Consider the following 23,048-nt stretch of genomic DNA (forward strand, 5'->3'; position numbering starts at 1 on the left):
TCCGGCAACCGAGAAAAAGCTCTTTCTTCCCCGGAGATGGTGCATTCAGCGCGATTGATCGCGTTTCACTTTTCAAGCCGATTGAGAGAAATATCGCGTATCAACAAATAAATATACGCGGTATAATAATCAATTCGCGATCCGTATAAATAATATACATTTCCATTCTTATAATCTTAAAATATTCTCGATAAAATGTATCGTCTTATCGTTAAACAGATTTGTAAAAATTCGTTTTATATCGAAATAATTTTTCAATGTATCTAGTGTATTACATGGCTAATGCAAGCACGAAACGTCAATATAAAAACGATTTTTCTATACATATTCCATTCAACTGTACCCAATTTTTATTATTCTACGATCAATGTTACAATGACGTACGACAGTTTCGCGGGCGCACGGCGCGTTAAATCTCCACTCGACAATCTTAAATTCAAAAATGATGTAACACGCAAGGGTTACACAACGGAAACGAAAATACATTAGGATTTCCACAAAGGGAAAAAAACGGGATTATTCGGCGTAGATCGGGCACAAAGGTATTAGCACCATTTTACTCCCTTAATATATTATTTCTGCGTCGAGGACCTTCTCAGGACCCCCCTCCCCCTCTTTCAATCCGTACCCTTTCAATAGACAGTCATATGCATACCTATGAGAAGACGAGACGAGGGTGAGGAGGATGTACCGATACCCGAATTTCTTTCGATCGACCGGTCGGGAGACACCGCTCGTCTCCATCGCGAGTATATACGCGGGATGCAAATTTCTTCGTATGCAAATTGTGCATCGGGAGGTATGCAAATGCTCGGAACATGTGCGCCCCGTCTTTTTCGAACCCTTTTTTCGCCCAGCACGCCGAAGATGATCGGGAACGCGCCCGATATTTGCATATCTTGGATATTTCCTCTCATTGTATCGGGACCATTGTACCGTGGGTTCCGGGATGGGACACAGATTCTTACGTACACGATGGATCCAAGCCATTAATCCGAATATCTCATTGAATCGGACCGGTGCTAGGATTGACAGATTGCCTCGAGTGTTCCCAGGATCATAGTTTCCGGCTTCTTAATGTTTTCCCGACCGAATGTGCGCTCGCAGATGTTTCTTTGCATCAATTATATTAAATGCTCTTACATTTTTTATGTCGTAAAAATCTAAAATTAAAGTCTCTTATAATATAAAGAAACAATTTTAAATTAATATAAGGAAGCAATATAGAAAGAATAATATATAATACAGAATAATATATAATACATAACAATAAGAAGAATATAGAAAAATATTTATAAGATAAAGAAATAATATTTTTAATACTAAAATAAAACTTTTTTAGTTAACTATTTATATATAATTGAAATAACTTTTAAAATAATTTTAATTGATAGAGTAACTCGGGAAGTCTCTCTCTCTCTCTCTCTCTCTCTCTCTCTCTCTCTCTCTCTCTCTCTCTCTCTCTCTCTCTCTCTCTCTCTCTCTCTTTCTCCCTCTCTTCAACAGCAAAGCGTATCGAATAAATATTCTTCTCGAAATGTTAATATGAACGGTTGGCAGCTGACTAATCGAAGATACGACCGTATATAAGATAAAAGAAAATTTACTGAACGTGAGAAAGGGGAGCAGTCCTCCGATCGTCTTAGCATATCGAAATTACGACATAATCGAGAGCGTATCGAGAACGAAGGGCCAGAGAGCTGGGCATATTATACTCATAATATGATCGTACCGGAGATGTCTCATTGTCTGAAACGAGTTCGCGATCTCTTACTCTTTTGCATACCTGCTCTCTGCGCGATTCGTAATTATTGCTGCACGTGAATTGATTATTAAACAGCTTGGTATATCTGTCTCGTTCTCCGTGTTTCCGACTGGTCCCGTTTGAATATATGTCATCGCGACTGAGAAAATATCGCCAGGTGCTCGTAAGTATGAAATCGACTTGAACGAGAAATATGACGTTTGGAATTTTGTCGCGATAATGAAACTTTACATATTGATCATTCGCATCATTTGTTTCGGATTTATGCCTTAATAGCTGAATTTACGATATAATAACGTAGACAATATTACAAATTATGGTAGGAATACTGCAAAAAAAAAAAAAAGATATACTCGTCAAATTATGTTTTTATCCTAATATTGCGCCGTAAATAATATATTTATATACGCGCGTTATTATAACGATAATAACGTAGAACGGTGTGTTGTTTACAACAACGTTTACAGCAACGATCTTCGATGATACATCATCCAGACCACGCTCGGACATGCAATGTGCAGCGATGCGGGGACGCGGCGGCAGTGGCAACGGGCACAGCGCGATCGTTTTGCAATGTTACTGAAATAATTGCTCGAAAATGGTAGCGCGCGCACGAGTGCAAAGGAGAGGGAGGGGTGGGAGGGAGGGAGGGAGGGAGAGCGGCTATGGCCGCCGGGAGAGATAGATGCTAAATTCCTCTTTGCTCCGAATTAATCTCGGCCGGAATGTAACTCCCACACCAGACCTACCCCATTGCCCCCGTAGACGCCGCGCCGTGGTGGACTTTCATCACGAATGGCTTCTAGAAGGGATGCAATTGTCCGCGTCGCCAGTCCGCCGATGTGGATACGATGCGCATTTTCGCGTCGCCAATGAGAGAGAGAGAGAGAGAAAGATATATAGATAAAGGGAGAGAGATAAGCGAGTGCAGCGTCGCATCGCGCTCCGATCGAATCATTCATTTCTGCGTTCTCGGCGTATAGTATTGTATAATGATTGTATAACGCGTATCAGGTCGATCCAAACGTGTCGTTTGCGCTGTAATTATTTCACGTTGCGCAACGCGATCGTTTACCGCCGGCATTCGTTGTTTGGGGAATACATACATGACGATGCGGCGCGAACGCGCGCGTATTCTACTCGACAGGTTGATAATACTCGATCGGAACGACAAGTTCCACCAATGGCACAATATTCACCGAACGTCCTTATGTCGCGTGTGATACTCGTCGTCTATGAGATAGTTGCGCAACAATGCCGCGAGTTTGATAGCGATCGTTTCAGGAACGATATTAGTCGCGTTCTTACATTTAAACGTCTCGCGGCGGAACTTTGGATCGTCAAGTAATATGTAAAATAATGAGTTACACACATTTGCCACGATATACCAATAGTCGTTTGCAATTATAAATTTTACATCATTTATGTAATCGCAATCGTGTGAGCATATTTGTATATTTTTCACGCCTGTAACAAGGACTCCTGTCCTGAAATTTATAATATATATGACGATCGGTATACATTTGTTGACAATTTTTTATTTGTATACAATTCAATTTTCTTCGATGATACTTTATTCGCAATCGCTTTCTTTCTTTCTTTTTCACTCGTGAACGCGCACGTATGCAAAGTAATCTTATTAATCATGCAGACAGATGAAATTCAGTATTACGTTCGTAACGACGAATCTTAATGACAATCGGCAAATAAGTCGCCCGATTAGGCGTAGTGTTCCCGCTACTTGCATATTTTCTGGGCCAACGAAGGGCCAGAACCAAATTCTCCCCATGCTAATATAAAATCTTCGAATAACAATTCTGCCTATGTTTATTAATGGTCACTGCTCCTTTTCCCATGTCGTGCGCATTATTGGCAGCTCAAACCGGCTAGACGACTCTACGAATCCCCTTGTGAATTATTTCAAGACTGTCCGAATCGAATTTTTAACATTGAGCCGGCATATCTTCGAGTGAGTCGAGAACGAATAAGATTGTAATACAAATTATACAGAAGTATCTAAAAATTTCACTCATTGTATAATTGACTTGTTATATTAATGAGCTTAATTAATTATTATTACTTACAAATATGAATCTTATTATGTGTAACGTAACAAGGCAAAACTCTTCGAAGCTCGATATATTATTGAATGATAATATTCGATCTTTCGATTGTAGATGGCATACAATAGAGCGTTATGATTCGCGACTATATAAGCTAATAAATTATATTTCTGTCACACGATTATACGTATGGAAGTTAAACGCGATCTCTTAAGAAATGTCTTAATTAATCCTCAGAAGCGTTTATTGCAAATTACTTCTTGCTGTGGTAATTAGGCAAAATTACAACGTTCGCGTTGCACAATAAAGTAGAACAGGCAGCATGAGAACTACGTTGCTGCAAGAACGACCGCTTTAGTTTTGCTTATCATTGCTGCGTGGAAACAAAATCTTATCCTTATAAAATATGCATATCTTAATTAAAATAACGCACCTTGAGTCTAAGGCTTTTTGTAATGATTAAAATATGTATAACTGATTTATATAGATAATATACTTATTTGTGAATTAATTATTTTGTTCCTATGAAATAATAACACATGCAAAAAAAAATATATGCTTAATAATTAAAATTCTCTATAAAACAGAATAATTAAAATCCAATATGTGTTAACGAAATATTATGAATATTTATTTATATGTGTATTTTACGATTTAATATTGATCGACATGATTATTTGCAAGATGGTAATTCAAGGAATTATAATAATGTACATCATTTTATACACAGGAATAAATATCGACAAGCGATATCGCGATATCAATGTATACTTCGAAATTTCTCCGAATTGTTGAAGGAAATTATCACGCAATTGCGTACTTCTTGCATGCATTTGTTTGTTTATCATGTGTGTAGACGGCGATTACATACTACCAATACATGCGACATAAGCATTTTTAAATTTTCACGTATTCTTGAGTTCGATCGTTTTGTTTATGACAGCAAAATAAGATAACGCGTTTCAAATTCTCAAGCACAAGTTCTTTTTACAATATATATATATTTTCTATCTAAATATAATTAGATATTATATATATATGTACAAAGATTAAAAAACTTTTTATCCATCATCTTTATCGCTTAAGTATAAAAGAATATAATTGCATTATTTATATATAATTTTCAAGATTCATTTTTCATATAAAAATTTCCATTCGCAGCATTGATAGATTTGTTATTTGCAGGTTCGATACTCGCGTTTATTATTACGTATTGTACGGCGATTGTACGAAATTCCGAGAAATATAGTACCACATGTAATCGACTGTTCCCTGTATGACTCGACCCGAGAGTGTTGAGTATCGCTACGTATCATGAAATACGATCCTGTGGACGTTCCTGGCCTACATTGCCACTCATTATGTGATCGAAAGTAAACGCTTAACCCTCGTCTCAGGAGGACAATCTTGAACAATAGATTGCAGAGCAGACGTATATTACATCACGGACATATCAGGTATAAACCACCAATTGCATATATAGTGATCTTAATTTGCAGAAGACAAAAAAAAAAAAATTCTTCTTTCTCTCATATTTCCCAGTAAAAAAAAAAGATCTATTTAAAATTAGCGAATTTATTACTACTTTTAACATTATGCACAGCTGTCATAGAAAGATAATTTATTAATGCGATTACTAGAGTTATAAATTATTGTTAATTGCAAGCATAATTCATCGATCAAGATGACACGTTTGATGTATTCGCTTCGCGCTGTAGAGTATATTAGCAGAAAACTATTCGTACAATTAATACACGAGTATATGAGCTCGGAAGAGTAATGCCGTTCCAGTCATTTGAGGGTTTGTCCTTTACACGCGGCAAAGTTTCCGTATGCACTTACAAAGCGAAGTAACATATAGTAAATGGTCATGGCCAACGCGACGAACCGAGATCTCGTTTCATCAGATCTTCAGAATTGCGCTCGAATAGCATTAAGCGCGAGGATAACGTGGAAGCAGTTTTAATTCCTCTCGAGGGTCGTACTTTCCCATCTCTTTGTAATATATAAAATTAGAAATGAGATCCTCAAAAATTATACTTAATAATGACTCGATTTACCGTAACTTTCCTACGATGTCGTACGTGATTTCATATACCATAAATTTCATGATTGTTAGTGACAGCGAGTTTTCTAAAAATAATTTATTATATTTATGTCACAAATAGATATTTTATGAAAAGTTTTTCTCATTATGACAAGATTACTGAATATCACGAGTTCTTAAAAAATTTAAAGATTTTTGTTCGATATTTTTAATTACACACTCGACGATATAAACGAAATGGTAATTAATAAAAATAGATGGTGCAAATTAATTCTCAAAGAGAAGATTGCGACAATGCTCGGCAAGAATTTTTAAAGAGCGTGCTGCATATTGTCGGCCAAGGCTCTCAGGATGAAAGCTGCTATTCAGATCCTAACGTTCGTTCAAGTGCACTTTTCTAAAAAACCATTTCCAAGAGTGCGTATATTCTAAATTATACACATGTCACGTTATATATATATATAGTATATAGCCTCTGTGTGTATCTCGTTAGATTATTTTTACCATTGCCTAAATAAGAATTTTGTTTAACGTAACCGGCTATAAAACTGAATATTTATACACGACAAAAAGGATTAAGTGATAAGATAATTATTTTCTAGAGATAATAATCGATTAAATCACAAACAAGATAAAGTGAAAGTGAAAGTGTGGCTAATTAAATTTTAATGTTCGTTAAAACATCGGTTATTAATCATTAAAATCTTTCGCGAGAAATCACGAATAGTTAAGGCCAATCTTGTATTGACGCGACGAATGCCGCTATAGTACGAGTTGCGAAAGTGCATATACAGGCTTTCGGGTGAGGATGAGAAGCGAGTAAAGATAAGGGTGGAAAAACGTCGAGCTGTGTTCAGATCGTGCAGAAGGGACGGCGGTGGGGGCAGCGAGGGGTTTAGAACCTGCGCCTAAGATCACCCCTTCCGAGCGCATGCTCATGCACCCCTCTTCCCACCCTGTCGCCGTGCTTCGACTCCCGATACGATCGGAAAGAAGACCCGAGAGCCCAACTATTAGTTTTTCTTATTTTTTCGACCTATCTACTCGGAGATTGCAAATATATCTCTTCTCGCAAACTTGGAATTAATACCACGAGATATATATGTAAAAGCTTTCTATTTTGGGATAACGTGCATATTATAATCTCTTTAACTGAATATTTTATAATCTACTTTTAAAGTCGTTTTAAAATCTTCTTTGATTCATTAATAATCTTAATACCATTTCTTAAAGATTAAAGTAAAAATTATAGAAAGATAACGGCGTATTCTTAATTTACATCTTTTTACAAATTTAAGTATGATTCTTAACCATACAATGTTGCATTTTAGGAGCAATATATAAAGAAATAATATTCGATCAAGAAAAGAGCAATAAATTCAATTTCTACAAAAGCAAAAAGTTGATATAAATAAATAAAAAGATTAACAATAACATTGAATTGGTAATTAAACTCTAATCTCTGCAGTCGCCCGTTTTCCCGTTTTCGTCGCGAAAATCAAAGCCCTATCAATTTAAACCGTACATGTTTGAGCGTAGCACAACCCTTCTTTCCGATCAGCCCGTTGAAATCACCGATATTTCCGATACCTGATATAGCGAACCGTCCTTCGGCGTTGTGCGGTCCGTGTCCTCGTGGCCGTGGATGGAAGGGGTGGCCGACTGTCTGGTGGGGGTAACCACCCTCACGTTCCAGCAGGCTGGTTTCCGTCGTTTCGCGTTGCGCGGCGCCACCGTACGGCCCGCGCCGAGGCAATCTCCCGCTCTCGAACCGATTAAGTCTTGTCTGACCTCGGTGCGTTCGCGTACCCCGTATCGTCCACCCTGCGTTCACCCGCGGGGCACGTCGACGACGGTCGAGCGCTCGACCGACCGTCCGCGAGACGTCGACGACGCTCCTCGACGGAGTGTCCCGGCGCACCGATGGCGCGCGGCGAATGCGCCGCGAGACCGAAGGCGGACAATTCTTTCGCCGGGGTGGAAAAGTGCGTGGCCGGAGGGATGACTGCGAGGGCTGCAGGCACCGAGCGCTCGAGTTAGTCTCGGCCAGAACACAGGCCCAGTAGGATCATCGCACACGCACACGAGGCGCCGTGGAGTGCGTGGATCGAACAGAGTCCGAACACGACGCTTCACGCACCGTATCATCGGGCGAGTGCACGCAAGTGCTTCGGTGTAAGGTGCGCTCCTCCCCTCCCTCTCCCTCCCCCTCTCTCCCCTTACCATTCCGCATACTTGAGAACACTCGCGCTAGTAAAGGAGGCGCTTCCTAACTGCTGACTACGAGTTCATTTTTTCATCTGCTTCGTGTGTGCGGAGTCTCGTTTTTTATTTTTTTTTTTTTCCAACGTCCGAATCCACAGATCGAGGGAGACGGTTTCGAGGGAACACGACGCCGAAGAGTAACTGCGGAGAGCGGCGGAGAGACTGTGTTTCACCAGGTGATTGTCACCGGCGATTGTGATTGTGTACTTGTGATGATCTTCAACTGTGACAAAGTTTTCGTTCGAGAGATTTCGTGATAATCCAAGCCGACGCGGGGGTGATTGGCACGTAGGGGCTATGCGCTGATAATCTTGAGCAATATTTTCTATAGATATGCTTTTGTATCAATGGTCGTGCATTTTCTATAATTCTGATACGAAGAAATATGAAAGATAGAAGTTGGATATAAAATTGCAAATAAAAGTCGTGTATAATCGTTTCATTTCAATATCTTAATTCGAAATTGAAATCATTAGATCATCATAAAATGTAGAAATTTTCTTTTTTAAAATTTAATATTAAAACAGGAATTTTGCTTACGCGCGATAAGATGATGTATTTTTGATATTTTTACAATCGATATATGTCGGAATAAAAAAAATACATTTGACTTTTTATACTGTAATTTAAATTTATTTAATTATAAATATTTCAATATTATTACTGCATATACATATTTAGTTTCAACAATTTTATTATAAATATTTTATTTATGTCATTTTTTTCATAAGAGAAGAGATAAACGAAGGAAGATAGAGAAAGATGTAAAAATTTAATATAATTACTTATTTAAAAAATATTTTTTTTCGTGATATATTTTTAGAATTTTGTACAAGCTGACTTGATAAAGCAATGTATGAGAAACTACATTGTGCAACAGTAACATCTTAAAATCCAAATATTTTTTTGATCAATCGAATTGCTCGAGTGATGAGATGCTATGATAAAATTTTTTCAATAGCTATTTTCGTGGAATTTTCTCGCTGTAAGTGTCGCGTCTCCGCGAATAAGTCACACGTACGCAGGGCATTCTTTAGGATTATCTGAAAGTCGAAACGCGGGACCAACATGAACGTGACCATCAGACGGATTCCTGATCGTCTCGGGCGCATTACGTACCTTTATCTCAAGCGGTCAACCAACTTGCCTTACGGCTCGGGACGGAGAGTGAGAAACGCGATTCGAGTGGCTCTCTGTCGGAGAACTCGAGACCCGGTTGATAGCACTTAGCTGACTATTATAATTCGCGCGAGTTTCAGATCGGCAAACACGTAAACCTTAACGTCTCGAGTATGAGATCGTAAACTTCATTTGCGTTTCAACGCGCAGAAACTGGCGTCAAGTGTGTTCGCGAAATTCTCGCGACCGTTGACGAGAGATCATCATTAGTGAGAGAGATTTTTGCCAAAAATTGCCAGGTAAACTGGTTTTAGGTAAAGAGATTGCGTCTCAAAGAAATTCGTGAGAAACTAGGTACAACGTTATATTATACGTGAAAAAAAAAGTGAAACCACTTTACAAAGGACTATTTAATTACGATCGATCTTTTGTCGTCAGCTGTGCTTCTTCAACGTCTTACGCGAATGTCGCGAGCCGTTGCGGGTGACGGCACGTTTTTCTGAGAAACACAATTTCTCGTGCGACAGATATCCGTGCGCGAGCGTTGTCTCGAAGAATAATCATCGCGTATACCCGGATCGAGTTCGTTCTTTTGGATATCGTACGTATCTTACTCCGTTTTCCCCCGCCTAACTCTTATCCGGTAGAAAAAAGATTTTGCTTACTGTCATACAGACGGTTAAGTCTCATGTCGTTCCTACCGCGAGCGTGTCGCGCGACGACGTCCCTGAGCGCGGCTCTTGAACTTACGATTCTCTCGTTCGTTCGTCGCGCATCCTTCGTGTGCCTCCGCGCAAAAGATATTGTTACAATCGCCGGGGAGTCTTCGAAGAGAATCGCGTTGCCACTCGAAGACCAATGGCGGGGACAGGGCGGCGGAAGGGACTTTATCGTCGACTGGTATATTGAGTAGCGTGTGACCGTTGGAAGAAAGTGAGTCTCTCTGCTGCGAGCAGCGAAATTCCAAGACGACCGTGACGCACGACGTCTCTCGCGGTTCCGTTTTCGACAGCCGGCAGTCGACGACTTTTTGTTCGGGCCGTTCCGTTCGTGCGCGATGTCGTAGACGTTCCCGTGACAAGGTAAAGAAATCCCTCCGATTAAACGAGCGTTTCAAATTCTTAAAGGTTTCGTTCAAGTCACCTCAATGAGTAGCTCTGATCTGATGATGTCAGCTTTCTATGTCTCTCTCTCTCTCTCTCTCCCCACCCTCTCTCTTTCTCTTTCTCTCAATGAGGAAATTTTGTATTATTGACATATTTTTTATATATAACGACTTGAGCAATTCTTTTGGTCATCAATTTTTCTTATTTTAACCCATCGTAAATCAATTTTCCAAGCAAGACAATTTTATGTTCAGTTATAGAAATCATCGGAATTAATTTAATAATAATTGATTTTTCGTATATATTTGCACGATACATATTCGGTATTTAATATTTTTAAAAAAGACAAAGAATTATATATAAAAACATTTACTCTTGGCCGGCATGTATTTTTCGGGCGATATGTGTAAAAATTCGTGACGGACGACAGTCCGGTAATTTGCATAAGGCGAAACACAATTGAGGAACCGCTTAAGCGATATGCAGCGGCTACGCGGAAAATGGCCGAGAAATTCGGTTTTTGTTCTCATCGATGGACGATATAAATGCGACATAAACCTGCGCTGCTACGAGCACACACGTCTGGGAAATATGTAATTTAAACTCGAAATGATTTGTCGCAAGTGAGTTATTCCATGGTACATCGAAATCCGGGCAGCACGTCGCATATCAGACGACGCATTAACTTGTCGTACTATTACGAGAACCGACCGGCCATACCGTGTATATACGAGCAGTAAAATCGTCTCAACGGCATTGCAAAACGCGAGGGTGTATTCGTGCTTTTGGCCAATCGCCGAATGTCCACACGCGCTCGAATACTTTCGGCGTAATTTTATCTTTATCGTAAATGTAAACGATCGTCCGATTTCTCTTTAACGTACGATTTTTCAAAAAGGTGATAAGATATATCGCGCGTATAAATCGGTAAAAAAAAAAAAAAAAAAAAGTATCCATTATACATCATACATGATTCTTGTGAAAATGTTTTAATATTTTATTATTTTAAATCACCGTTATATTTTTGATTAGTAATATTATTATACATACAGAAAATCGATATAATCCACAAAAAAATATTTCTATTTAAATTTAGCATTCTCTGACAAATATTTGACATATCTAACTGCGAGATATTCTGTTTTAATATTAATTTTTGCAATAACGTAATATAATTCTCCAATACAAAGGCTATTTTAAAGAACTTATCGAATAATAGCGATAGACTGTTCAGAATGTGTCACTGTAAGTTCATGTTACTTCATTAAATGCTAAGTAACGAAGTGTCAGTCAAATTTATCTGTTCGTTTTCGATCAAAAATAACCATCTCGATTGTAATTCTAATTATCTGGCAAACTTGATGTTCATATCTTTGTAGTATTATAACCAGATAAAATATCATTTCATCAAAAAACATTTTCTATATCATACTTTTCGTTACAACTCATTGTAACATTATTTAAATTATTCGGTTTTTTTATAATATACAAGTTGTCATTTGCATCTATCGATTTAGCAGAGTATCTTTTCAAGACAGCTTTTTTAAACTATTTATATCGATGAAAAAAATATTCATAAATATAAGAAAATATAATTTTTTGTAAAATTTTTTTTCTCAGATAAGAACCTCAGACTTGTAAAAATTATAATCTTCTGTTCTTCCAAATGCTAAATGTACAAGAATTGCTACACAACACACATATACACAATTATGTCATAAATATTACTGCAATAATATAAAAAAGCTAAGTCTGCAAAAATCTTAATATACATACGTGATGCAACATGTCAAAATTGTCAAACTTTCGCTTGAAAATTAATTTCTACGAGATCGCGTTTTAATTCTATATTCAGAGTATCTTTATTCTATTTAAAACTTGAGTCTACACATTCTTGTCATTGGTGAAACGGGCATCGCATAACTTAACGTTTGTTCGGACCACCGGCTCTGCCAACGATATATCCAACGTGTGAACAACGCGTAATATTTCTAAGCATCGAAGACGGTAAGACGCGAGAATTGCTAACCTGGCCCGCGACACATATGCATGCGTACGGAGATATACACGCACGTCGCGCACGCCGGCCGGCGTTGACAAACTAATCCCCGCAGAACTATACCGGGTGATCGTAAAGTACACGCTGACAAGTATGCCGGTCGTGTAGAATTTTCGTAATGGAGTCGCGTCTGATAAATTTCGCCGATGTTAGTCTGGCGAGCGCGCAAACTGACATAATCGCACATCGTCACATCGATCTTTTGAAAATTAGAAGTTTATGAAATTTCTGCGCGTTTTATCTGAGAGGTATACGCGCGTAACGCGATTGATACTTTGCACGAATTATTCTCATCGCCGCTTTTGTGAAATGCGTTTGGATTTTAAAAGTGATTTCGAAGAAAAGCAACATTTTTTGATCGAGAATTAACGGCGTATTAATATCTTATTATTGTCTCTTTTAATATTGTTCGATCAAATACGATAAAAATACGTAGATTTCCTCTCATTTAATAATTATATGCAATATTATCTCCTTTTCGTGTCGCAACGATTTTCGATTATCGCTTGTCTCGCTTGCACCGTTCGAGAATACGTTTGAGACGAATGGTATCTCCTGCGGAATACGAAAACAGACACCGTCACATTAATAACAACTAGTTGAAATTCCCTAAACTAACAGCCATAGAAACCAATCCCAAACTGTTGATGGTGCTGTGAATTAGCGCGGAATACTTAACCGTACAAAATCGATCGTTACGCTGCAACTTTACATTCTGTCAATCGAGCAACAAGTATCCAGTCAGTATCTTAATGACAGCGTGCCGAAATGTTGAATAGATTGCAGATATATACTTGGTATCACATCCAATTAAATATTCTTAACTTTGTGCTAACTTTAATTTATGCTAGTGTTGTGGTAATCTGCCAACTGCTAATAATGTATCGTAAAAATATATATCACATAATTAGTTTCATGATATTAATATTAACGATATTGATCATATTCGATTATTAATGAAGGAACTGCGACGTGTTATCCTAACTCGTATTGCAATAAAATCTAAAAATAACAAAAATAATTTACTTGTATAAATATAGCTAACAATATTATCTAAATTAACTATGATATAACAACATTTTTTCAAGACGCTTTATGTTTTCTTCAAATATTATAACTTTAACAGCAAATTTCAATTTTTAGAATTTCATAAAAAATTTTTGCACACGTTTGCGCGATTTTTGCAATTTGTGATATTGTAAGATTTTTTTGCGAAATCCAAAATCTCGATTTATTATACACAGGAAATGAATTCATTTAATCAAAGTGCGACAATTAATTTTTCACACAGTCGAAAGTCAGTACGGTAGATCAGACAATCAGTAATGAAAATGAACGTTATGCGTGCTCGTATGTGCGGCCCGAGTTCGATACCAGCTAAGTTAACTGGTGCGAAGTGGGTTTTACCGCGGTAAAAGGCGGGTTGTACCGGCTAACCCCTTCTGTGGGCTATTACCTGCACGCGTGTGCCCTTAGCCTATTTTTTTATTTACGACGCACATAAGTCAAACCTATAACACGGCGACAAAAACAATTCTCGTATGAATTGCTCGATATTGCTTCTCTTCTCTTTTCTTGTGAAAAACATAATCATCAGAATTCGTACATGAATTTTTTATAAGAAAATATTTTGTCCTATGACATAAATTTTACAATCGAAAAGTATAAAGTTAAAATTGCGCACGCGTATAATTTATTTGAATGGGAGCATTCCAAATTGAAGGATTTATTAAGAAGTCTCTCGACTATCTCATGGACTGAATTATTAAAACAGCTTTAGCTAAATTCTTAATAACAGATTTTAATAAATGAATGATCGATTGAAATATAATATCTTGATCAAGTTTTTGATTTTCAACTTCAACTAGATTCAGTTCATGAATTAGAAAGAAAACTTGTCTGACTTTTTTTCAAGTAATTTTCAAGTGTAACTTTAGATATAAAAAAAAGAAACTGGGTAGTGGATAAACTTTGCGGAAGGGAGTCTTTAAACAGCCTGTAATTTTTATTCTTACGTAAATGACGATGAAAATAGTTTTACTTTTCTGATATACATATAATGATTTTCTATAATTTTTATTTTTTAAAGACTCGTCAAATTTAATAAAAAAAAATCTTACTCTAATGAAACTAATCAAGTTTTGATTCTTAATTGAAATTATTTTCTATTACTTGTAACCATTTAAAAGTTTTTATAGACAGTTGTCATTTACAAATGTTTACTTGAGTTTGCTGTTTCAATGCTCCAACTGTCTTTTCTTTTCCCTTACGTCTCATCTAGTGCTCTTCTTCTGTTACAATTTAGAAAAGTTCCAAGAAAAAATATCTATTTATATCGGATTTAATAAAATTTAATCAGATTTATTTCATAATCAAGCGTCCGATTTATCTTTAGACAGTTCGCTCTGATTATTGTTGACATGAATAATTTTCATTTTACTCAGTCGAATCATTAATAGAAACATCATTGCATCCGACGAAAGATCGCAATATGCTTGTATAATCTGAATATATTTTTTTTTTAATAGAAAATATAATATTTATTTGCATTGTCAAGATGAAGAATTTTCGCGGACTTGAGAGTAAGGAAGAAGAAAAAAAAAAAAAGTAGAGAGAAGATAAAAAATTTAAAAAATGGAACAGACCGATAGATGGAACGAAAGGGAGATAGATCGGATGGCAAGGATAGGAAATCGGAAGAAAAAGAGGAAGGAACGAAGAAGGGAACTAGCGATCGGCAGGGGTTGGAAAGGGCGGTCGGGGAGTTGAAAATATGAGATCCGCTCTGGTAGGGACCACCTAGCCAGCCTCCGTTTCTTTCCGCGGCTTCCCACTCCTTCCCGCGGCTTATCCCTACTAGAGCGGTATCCTTACCGAGATCAGACGGCGCGTGAGCGTAGTAGGGTTGCTCGCAGAGTCCGAGATTGGTCGCGTGGGGGGTTGGTCTACCCTCACTATGTGCCACAGACTCCGCCTGCTCCCCACTATTTGCTCCGCGCCTCCTCCAGGCATTGCATCGGTCGTCCGGTAGCTCTTAGTTTCAGGTTAGAAGCCTGCTAGGACGGGTCTCGTTCTCTCTTCTCGAGGTCATCCGGACGAGAGCGAACTGAAGGGTTCGCAACGGTTCGGATACGCCAGTGGAACCACGAAACGAAGAAAAAGGGAAAGAAAAAAAAAGGGAGGATACGGAAAAACGCAGCCGTCTCTTATCATTTGGCCTATCGATAGGAGGAAATATCGGACGTGACATCGAGCTTGCTATCGGATCGATATCGATGAGATTCAAGAGACTCTATCGCAGAACGGATTACGAGAAAAACAGATTTCGAAATCGCGTGGCGTATCAATCGAGTGTTGCATCAAGTGTCACCAAAGTGTTCCGAATCTCCAAGTGATATTATACCTCGTGACTGGAGGAGACTCGTCGTGATTGTTTCTTTTCTTTTTTTTTTTTTGTGTTGTCGACTGTGCGCGAGTGTCACGAACTGGATCCTCGTTGGCGCGAGTGAGTAAACATTTGATCTGTTTCGTGCCGTGTGATGCGGCAGCGCGTCGAGATCTGCTCGCGTTATCGATACGCGGACGACAACGGCGAGAGTTCAGCATTAATATCGGCGAATAACCTGAATCTGTGAGAGACTCTTGGGAAAAAACGAGTTCGCGGATGGCCCGGTCCAGGAACACCGCGATACTCTAATAGCGGTGACTAATGACACGGTGACGAATGATACGGATCATCACGATCCGTCGATCGAGGAAGATCGAGACATTTCTCGGCACAATAGTGGTGATAATGCCGTGGTACCGAGCACGTTTTCGACAAACGTGAAACTACCGTCAGAATTCGCAGTGTCGTTGTGTTCTAGTTGTTCGATTCTCAACGTTACGTGGACGAATCGCGACGCGCTACATGTTAGTCCAGATGATCGGCTCGGACCACAGATCGATAGATAGAAAAATCGATCGAGAAATTCCACTTGGACTAAATCGATAGATAAAATACATACTCTATGCGAGTGACAATTATCAAACGTCTTGTAAAACGTACGGCCGTCGAAAGTTTTCGAAAGGGTAAACTCATGAAGACCGAATGCACGCCGCCGCGATAGAGTGTCAGTCCGGCGATGTTGATCGCCAGGCAATAACACGAAAGTGCAAACCGTTAAGTGGACGCGTGACACGCTTCGCGCTACGCCGTCAACTGCCAGTGAGAGACGGTGCCGACGGAACCGCCGCCTAAAACGTGTTCCCCGAGCACGACCGGCAACTCCGGAGGCGGCGGCGGTGACGGCGGTGACGGCGGCGAAGGCGGCAAACGAGGAAGAGCTGTTTCGCGCCCGCCGGAGAAGCTCGAAGCCGTCAAAGTGGCTTCGTCACTGGGGCTCCAGGGGCCTTCAGCGCCGATCGGGGCCCAACTACTGGCTACTGGTGGTTCGGAGGATGCGCCGACCGCGACCGTGTACCACGCCAATCTGGTAGCCGGTAGCAACACCTCCGTCGTGACTGCGGCGCTCCAGCAGCCCTTACTAGCGGGTCTAAACTCGGCGGCATTGGCCAGCATGCAGGCCTCCGCGGAGGCCAACTCGCGGAATATAACGACCATGGAATGGCTCTACAAGAAAGAGCCCTTATTCACGCTCGCCCACTTCTGGCAACAGGTAAGTTCACGACGATATATTTCACATACATATGATGTAATTACCGCGGGGAGTTTAGTGCCATCGAATAGTGCGAATGTAGGATTAATCCTTCCCGCGTCGCTCGTCGTACGAAACTCAAGTGATATCGCGCGATCTTCGCGATCGGTTGAATTTTACCGACAGGAATTCGGCCACCAGTGCGAATATAGGGAAAATGGAAAGAAAATTTGTTTACATGACATATAGGGGAGTGATCGCCATCGAAAATTAGTGCGGGTAGAACAATATTTTCGGCCAAGTCATCACGATTGGATGTATTTTGTGTTTCGAGATAGAGAGAGAGAGAGAACCTCGTACGGGTGTGCGTTCGCTTTGCGTATATCCGGAAATGGGCCGTTCGGAGTTGGCGTGGGGTGAGATAATCCCGGAGGGTTGCCGGAGGGTTCGACCGTGTCACGCGTTCGCTGCTAGTAGGAACGCTTAAATCAGAAAATCTACTCGATGCGGGTAACACAGTCATTCGATACGCTGCCAGTATTTACGCGATGGGACAGGCCGCTTCTACGTAATTCGAAAGGAAAATACACACATTTTCCTGCAAAGCCTTACGCCGCGTGTTCAATTTAAACGCGCATTGATATCGCGTTATAAATATCGCCGCGATATTTTGGAATCGTTAGTTACTCTCTCTGATAACGCTGCAATCTCTCTTGACATTTGTAGTTTAAATTATACGAATAATGTGTGAATTATATATATACATGAATATACTACAAAATTATTGAGACATTAAATATAGAAAATATTAAAAAAAAAAAAAAACTGATAAGATACACTAAATGTTTAATATTGTCATATTTCTTATTGATAACAATTGTGACTCAAAGTGTATCTATCATATAACTTCTAATTAAGATTAATTTCATCTACGTGTGACATATAATTGCTGCTTTTAGATGTAATTATCTGTTAAATGATTAAATTTCATTTGATGTGTTTAAAAAAAAAAAAAAAGCTCACGACTATTTTTCTCGATAGATATTAAAAGATACGCTGTGAAAGAAAATATGAAAGATTATAAAAATATAATTTCGGATTACACAAACAAAAATGTGTTACAATGATAGAAAGTTTTAAATTATTAAATGTGAAAAATATATTTTAATAATTTTAATACATTCGACACTGTGTTCGACAAGTGTGTGATATATCAATATTTTTTCAATTAAATTAAACCTAAAAAGAAATAAAGCTAAAATTATTATTATTTATATTTATCTTTCGTTTTTCGCATCTGTCTCAAAATTGTATATGTGTTTTATTAGTCATCATTATACGTGTTTCTGATTTTGCTGGAAACTGTCGTAATTCTACGTTGAGATTTTCGCGAAATTTACTTGCCGATAAATAAAAACATTTCATCTGTCACATCACTGACAGTGCGATTCTTAGAGAAAGTATCCAGATATAATTGACAAGCAAAATATCGGAATGGTTTTATTATAACCTGCTGTTTGGAAGTGTATCTCGCGAATATCATATCAAATCGTCTGTTTCGATAACTGTTGACGAATCGGTACGTACATCGAACACAGTTAATAAGGAAAAATTAAATCACCGCATTTCTTCGTCAGCATTGATAAATAACGCAACTGATATTCATTAAGATCGATCGTTTGCTGTTTTATTTGAACTATTCGTACCGTTGATTATTAGTAACAAAAAAAAAAAAAAAAAAAAAAAAAAAGATCTGCCATTCCGCGAAGGCAGAATCGGAAGAAATTAAAAAGAATTTAACGTGCTCGTAGTTGTAACGAATGTACAACTGTCACTATCCCGTTCGCTATGATTTATAAGTCGCTCGCTCATTAAGATAATTTGTACGTTTGAAGCGTTTTGTCAAACGTCACTATCGAGCGGCGAGTCTTGGATATCTCGAAAATAGAATCGCTCGTCGGTTAGCTTCGTAAATAATTTCTAGCTGTCCGTTGGTGGTAAATCTTCCACCGCAAAATCTTTCGGCACCTCGGCACGTAATTGCTCGTTGGTCAGATTCTCGGCCACTTGGCCGATTCTACGGTCAAAGGTCGAAGGTGTGAGGGTGGCTAACGTCGAAGTTTCCCTAGTGCGGTACTTGGTGTTTGGAGGATAGTTTAGCGATTTGGGGATGGCGCGGCCGACTTGTGGCAAAGTGGCCGACATAGAAGGAGGTTGTTGCTCGCTGATAAACGATAAAGCCCCACCGAAACGTGCCGATGTTAATGACTGGACGCAGGAAATGCAAACGTTCGTCGTATCCTTTGATTAGCGGAAAGTCAACCGCGGGACGAAAAAAGAGAAGAAATCAGACACAAGTGAATGAACGACGAGTTCCGCAATAAATTCGATATTTTATCGGATATTTCGGTAATTTATGGCTTTGTCTATTAGATCTATTTTGGGAACGAAATTCAATTTTTTTTTTTTTTTTTTTTTTTTTTGCTACAAAGTAAAGTATTATTTTTTCGTGTTTTCCTCTATTTGGCTTATATGTTTATATATAATTATCTGCTTAGAAAAATAATATCGTAAAATATAATAAGTTAATAAATTGTTATCCGCATATTGAAACTTATATATTTGAACTTTATAAAATTTTAACATCCTAACTGGCTTAATATTGTTTAGAAAGCGAAACGTAGTTTATTTTATTAGTTATTCTCTCTTAGCATATAATAATGTTAATGGATCCCCCCACCACATATACACACATACAATCGAACGTTGGCAACCCTCGCTCGTTATTACTCAACTACCGGTTTCCTATAAAATACACCCGTTTAATAACGCGCGAACTAGTGCCGCACCGTCCTTCACCACGAGATTATGACCCGCGCGGCACGGGACTATTAATGGCGCATAGTTTCATAATTCTGTCTATTGATTAGGCTACGAGTTAATGACATAAGAGAGAGAGAGAGAGAGAGAGACATGCCTAACCTGGGAAAACGGAAGTCTCTTTAGGTAGAATCTCTGTTTTATGTTTTAAATACAAGCAACATCGCGATAAAAGATTGCAATTTTGCATTTTACTATTGAAGAAAATATAATCGAGATACACGCCTTTTAAGATACAATGTGTTTTAAAATCGTAAATTAAATTAATCGTGAAAATAATATTTTTTATGGATTAAGTAGATTCTTAAGACTTTTTTAAAATTATTAGAATTACTCTAAGATTATTCATATATCAACTGTGTACTTTGTCTACGAATAAGTATAACGTATCAGAACGTAGCCGAGCGAAGTGTAAACAAATGGAAACAAATTAACTCCTCTCGCTGCGATGTGGTGGCTGAACAATGTGAATTCGTACTTTGAATTCGGCGCGGTTTCTAAACTAAGCAAAGTTGCAAAGTAGTTTACCATTTCACGACATTAAATTAAAGGCCATGACTAGAGACAAAAAAAAAAAAAAAGCCATAATAGAAATAAAAATTAATATTTTAGATATTACGCATTATTCGCGTGTTAGGCTCTTGCCAAGCCAGAGTGGGGTTTATTATATTGTATAAATTAATTCTATAAAGTATCCAGATGATAATACGCGCCATGGAATAAAGTACATTGCTCCGTCTGGCGATGTGCAGAAGATTGCAGCGCAATTTTCTGACTCGCGCACTATCGACGACAATCGCGAGTGAGTCTCCCAGCTCGTTAGCATAGGACATTACTCGACGTGATTGTATTGACTTTCAACGCCGATGTTTTACATTGCTTATCATTCGAGAATATAAAAGAGTTATGTCCATAAAAATTTAATGTTTCCATGGATTATCCTGTTGATGTTTATCGATTTCAAATACAAATACTTATAGCACGGCGTCAATAAATTATAGCAAAATCTCGCAAACTTAAAATTAATATTTGAAAATGATTTTCATATTACAGTCGAGCTGACCGTGTTGATATTTCGCAGAATTAGGTCGTTGCGCAAAAAATTCATCCTGTCGCTATAACAAAAAAATCTGTCAAAAATCGTTACAACAATGTCTGCAATTTCGAAATGAAATAGCAACTCTCAAGACCATGATTGAAAAAAAAAAAAAAAAAAAAAAAACAATACTACATTCAGAGAGTTCTAGTGATCAAACTTTCTGTTCACCGAACGGAAATTGCATTGACATATGTGAATGTATATGTTAGCGAATATAACTTCCTTTTAGATAAGCATGCATGAATGCTGACAAATAGTATTGTGGAGTACTACAGAGAGAGGACGTTTTTGCGCGCAGAACAAGTTTTCGCATATACAGAGTCTGCATTTGGCGCTTAATAAATTTAATTTTTATTAACCTTTATATACCATTATAAAATTTATTTACGGCACGCGCACGCGACTCAATGACATTTCTGTCGGAGGCAATATAATTTTCCGAGGAAAATAATTTCGATCGGAGCGACCGAAACAACAACCGCCGACGTAGATTCGATAAATGAAAGATCCGTGCTCGATCGAGTGTCGTTTCCAAGCGTGAAGAAAAAAAAAAAAAAAAAGAAAGAAATACAAATTCCTATCTAAGTATCAGTTCCGGTTCGGTTTGCAGCGCGTTCACGCAGCATCCGTGCGCGTGGAACGAGACCTCGGAGCGTACTCCCAATTAGGAGCGTGCCGGCCGTGAATGGACAAAAGTTTTGCCGTAGCTAGTCCTCTCTCCATCCTCCGCTTGTGGTGGTTCCCCACTTCCACGACGTCGCACCCCCACCGTCGGGCACGTTTCGCGAGGTAGGGGAATCTCCGACGAGGTTCCCGAAATCCCCGAGAGGCGGCAACACTTATCGAGGAATCGAGGTGCGTCGTACGCCACGACGTGAGTCACGCGGACGTGAACGGGAAGGGGAGACCGCGGCGAGAGCGAGCGCGAAGAGATGGAAGGAGGTGTAGATACGCGGCGCGAGTGAATGAGAGGAAGAGAGAGAAAGGCTAAGTTGCACGAGCCAGAGATGTGTCAAAGGACGAAAGAATTTCTCTAGAGCACCCCCTTTTTTTTATTTCTAGAGACACACGTATTTGAAGTATAATATAAAAATGGATATAATGAGTCGTAAATTTATGCTTACGATTATATCATTTAATAAGAAAATAAACTTATTTTTTAAATTATTTTTCTCTTACGCGCGATTAATTAATTTCACAGAAACACTCATCGTTCCAGATATTTAGATCTCGTTGAAAGGCAACAACGGAAATATTCCATCGAAATTGTTAAACTTAAAATGCGATATATCGCATGTACATATTGCGAATGCGAACTGTAAATTACAGATGAATGTTTTATGTTGCTTGTAGGCTTGACCGCAATGTAATATATTTTGGATTTACGACGTGCAATATCATTAGTGCGGATTATCGTCACTCGTTAAAAATTAATTATAGTAATTGGATATTAATTAAAAAGAAATTAAAACAGCGAAGATTAACAGACCGCGGTCCTGTTATAAACTTGCGTATTAATTATGTTTAACGAACATTCGATTTATTTATCCACATTTAATATTAATCGTGAATTAATGAAAGCAAGACAGACAGATGGTCCAAAGTTTTTAATTCTGATAAATGATCGATATTTGACATATATATATGTATATTTTTCGCTAGAAGCGAAAACTCTCTCCCTTTCTCTCTCTATGAGCCATTGTATCAAATTTCTTGAAAATTCGTCTAATCGAATACGAATCAAACGTGACGAAAAATCCAACGAGACTTTAAATACCAACGTCTGTAAAGAAAACGCGATAATAGATAGTGGCACAAGAAACAGAGCGAGATCGAGAGAAAGAGAGAGAGAGAGAGAGTGAGTGAGAGATTGACGAAGGAATCATTAGCGTGTTATACCGACATCAAGGTGCTGTATCGCGCAGCGTGTCGAACTCGAAATAGAATATAGGGGCTTATTTCGGAGATGCGCCGTCTCGTTGGTCTAGTCCAGACTTACGTACCAGAC

General features: G+C 38.5%; 1 protein-coding gene and 1 long non-coding RNA gene across 4 annotated transcripts in view; one reads left to right on the forward strand and one right to left on the reverse strand.

Moving 5' to 3' along the window:
* Positions 1 to 23,048, reverse strand: part of LOC138933533 (uncharacterized) — a 314,831-nt gene that overhangs the window by 237,985 nt on the left and 53,798 nt on the right. The gene's annotated exons all lie outside the window — the stretch shown is intronic.
* Cut (homeobox protein, cut) overlaps positions 7,964 to 23,048 on the forward strand; it is a 138,322-nt gene continuing 123,237 nt past the window's right edge. Inside the window, exons 1-2 of one of the 2 annotated variants that reach the window (XM_070296311.1) lie at positions 7,964 to 8,316; positions 15,456 to 17,082. In XM_070296311.1, coding sequence (XP_070152412.1) covers positions 16,984 to 17,082 — 99 coding nt within the window. In that variant the 5' untranslated portion in view covers positions 7,964 to 8,316; positions 15,456 to 16,983. Of the gene's footprint in view, positions 8,317 to 15,158; positions 17,083 to 23,048 lie in introns of those variants that run through there. The other variant, XM_070296313.1, reaches the window with a different exon arrangement.

This window comes from Polyergus mexicanus, unplaced genomic scaffold (genome assembly GCF_030449975.1).
Source record: "Polyergus mexicanus isolate NDT 795.1 unplaced genomic scaffold, iyPolMexi1.0 SCAF_5, whole genome shotgun sequence".
NCBI classification, from domain to species: Eukaryota; Metazoa; Arthropoda; class Insecta; order Hymenoptera; family Formicidae; genus Polyergus; species Polyergus mexicanus.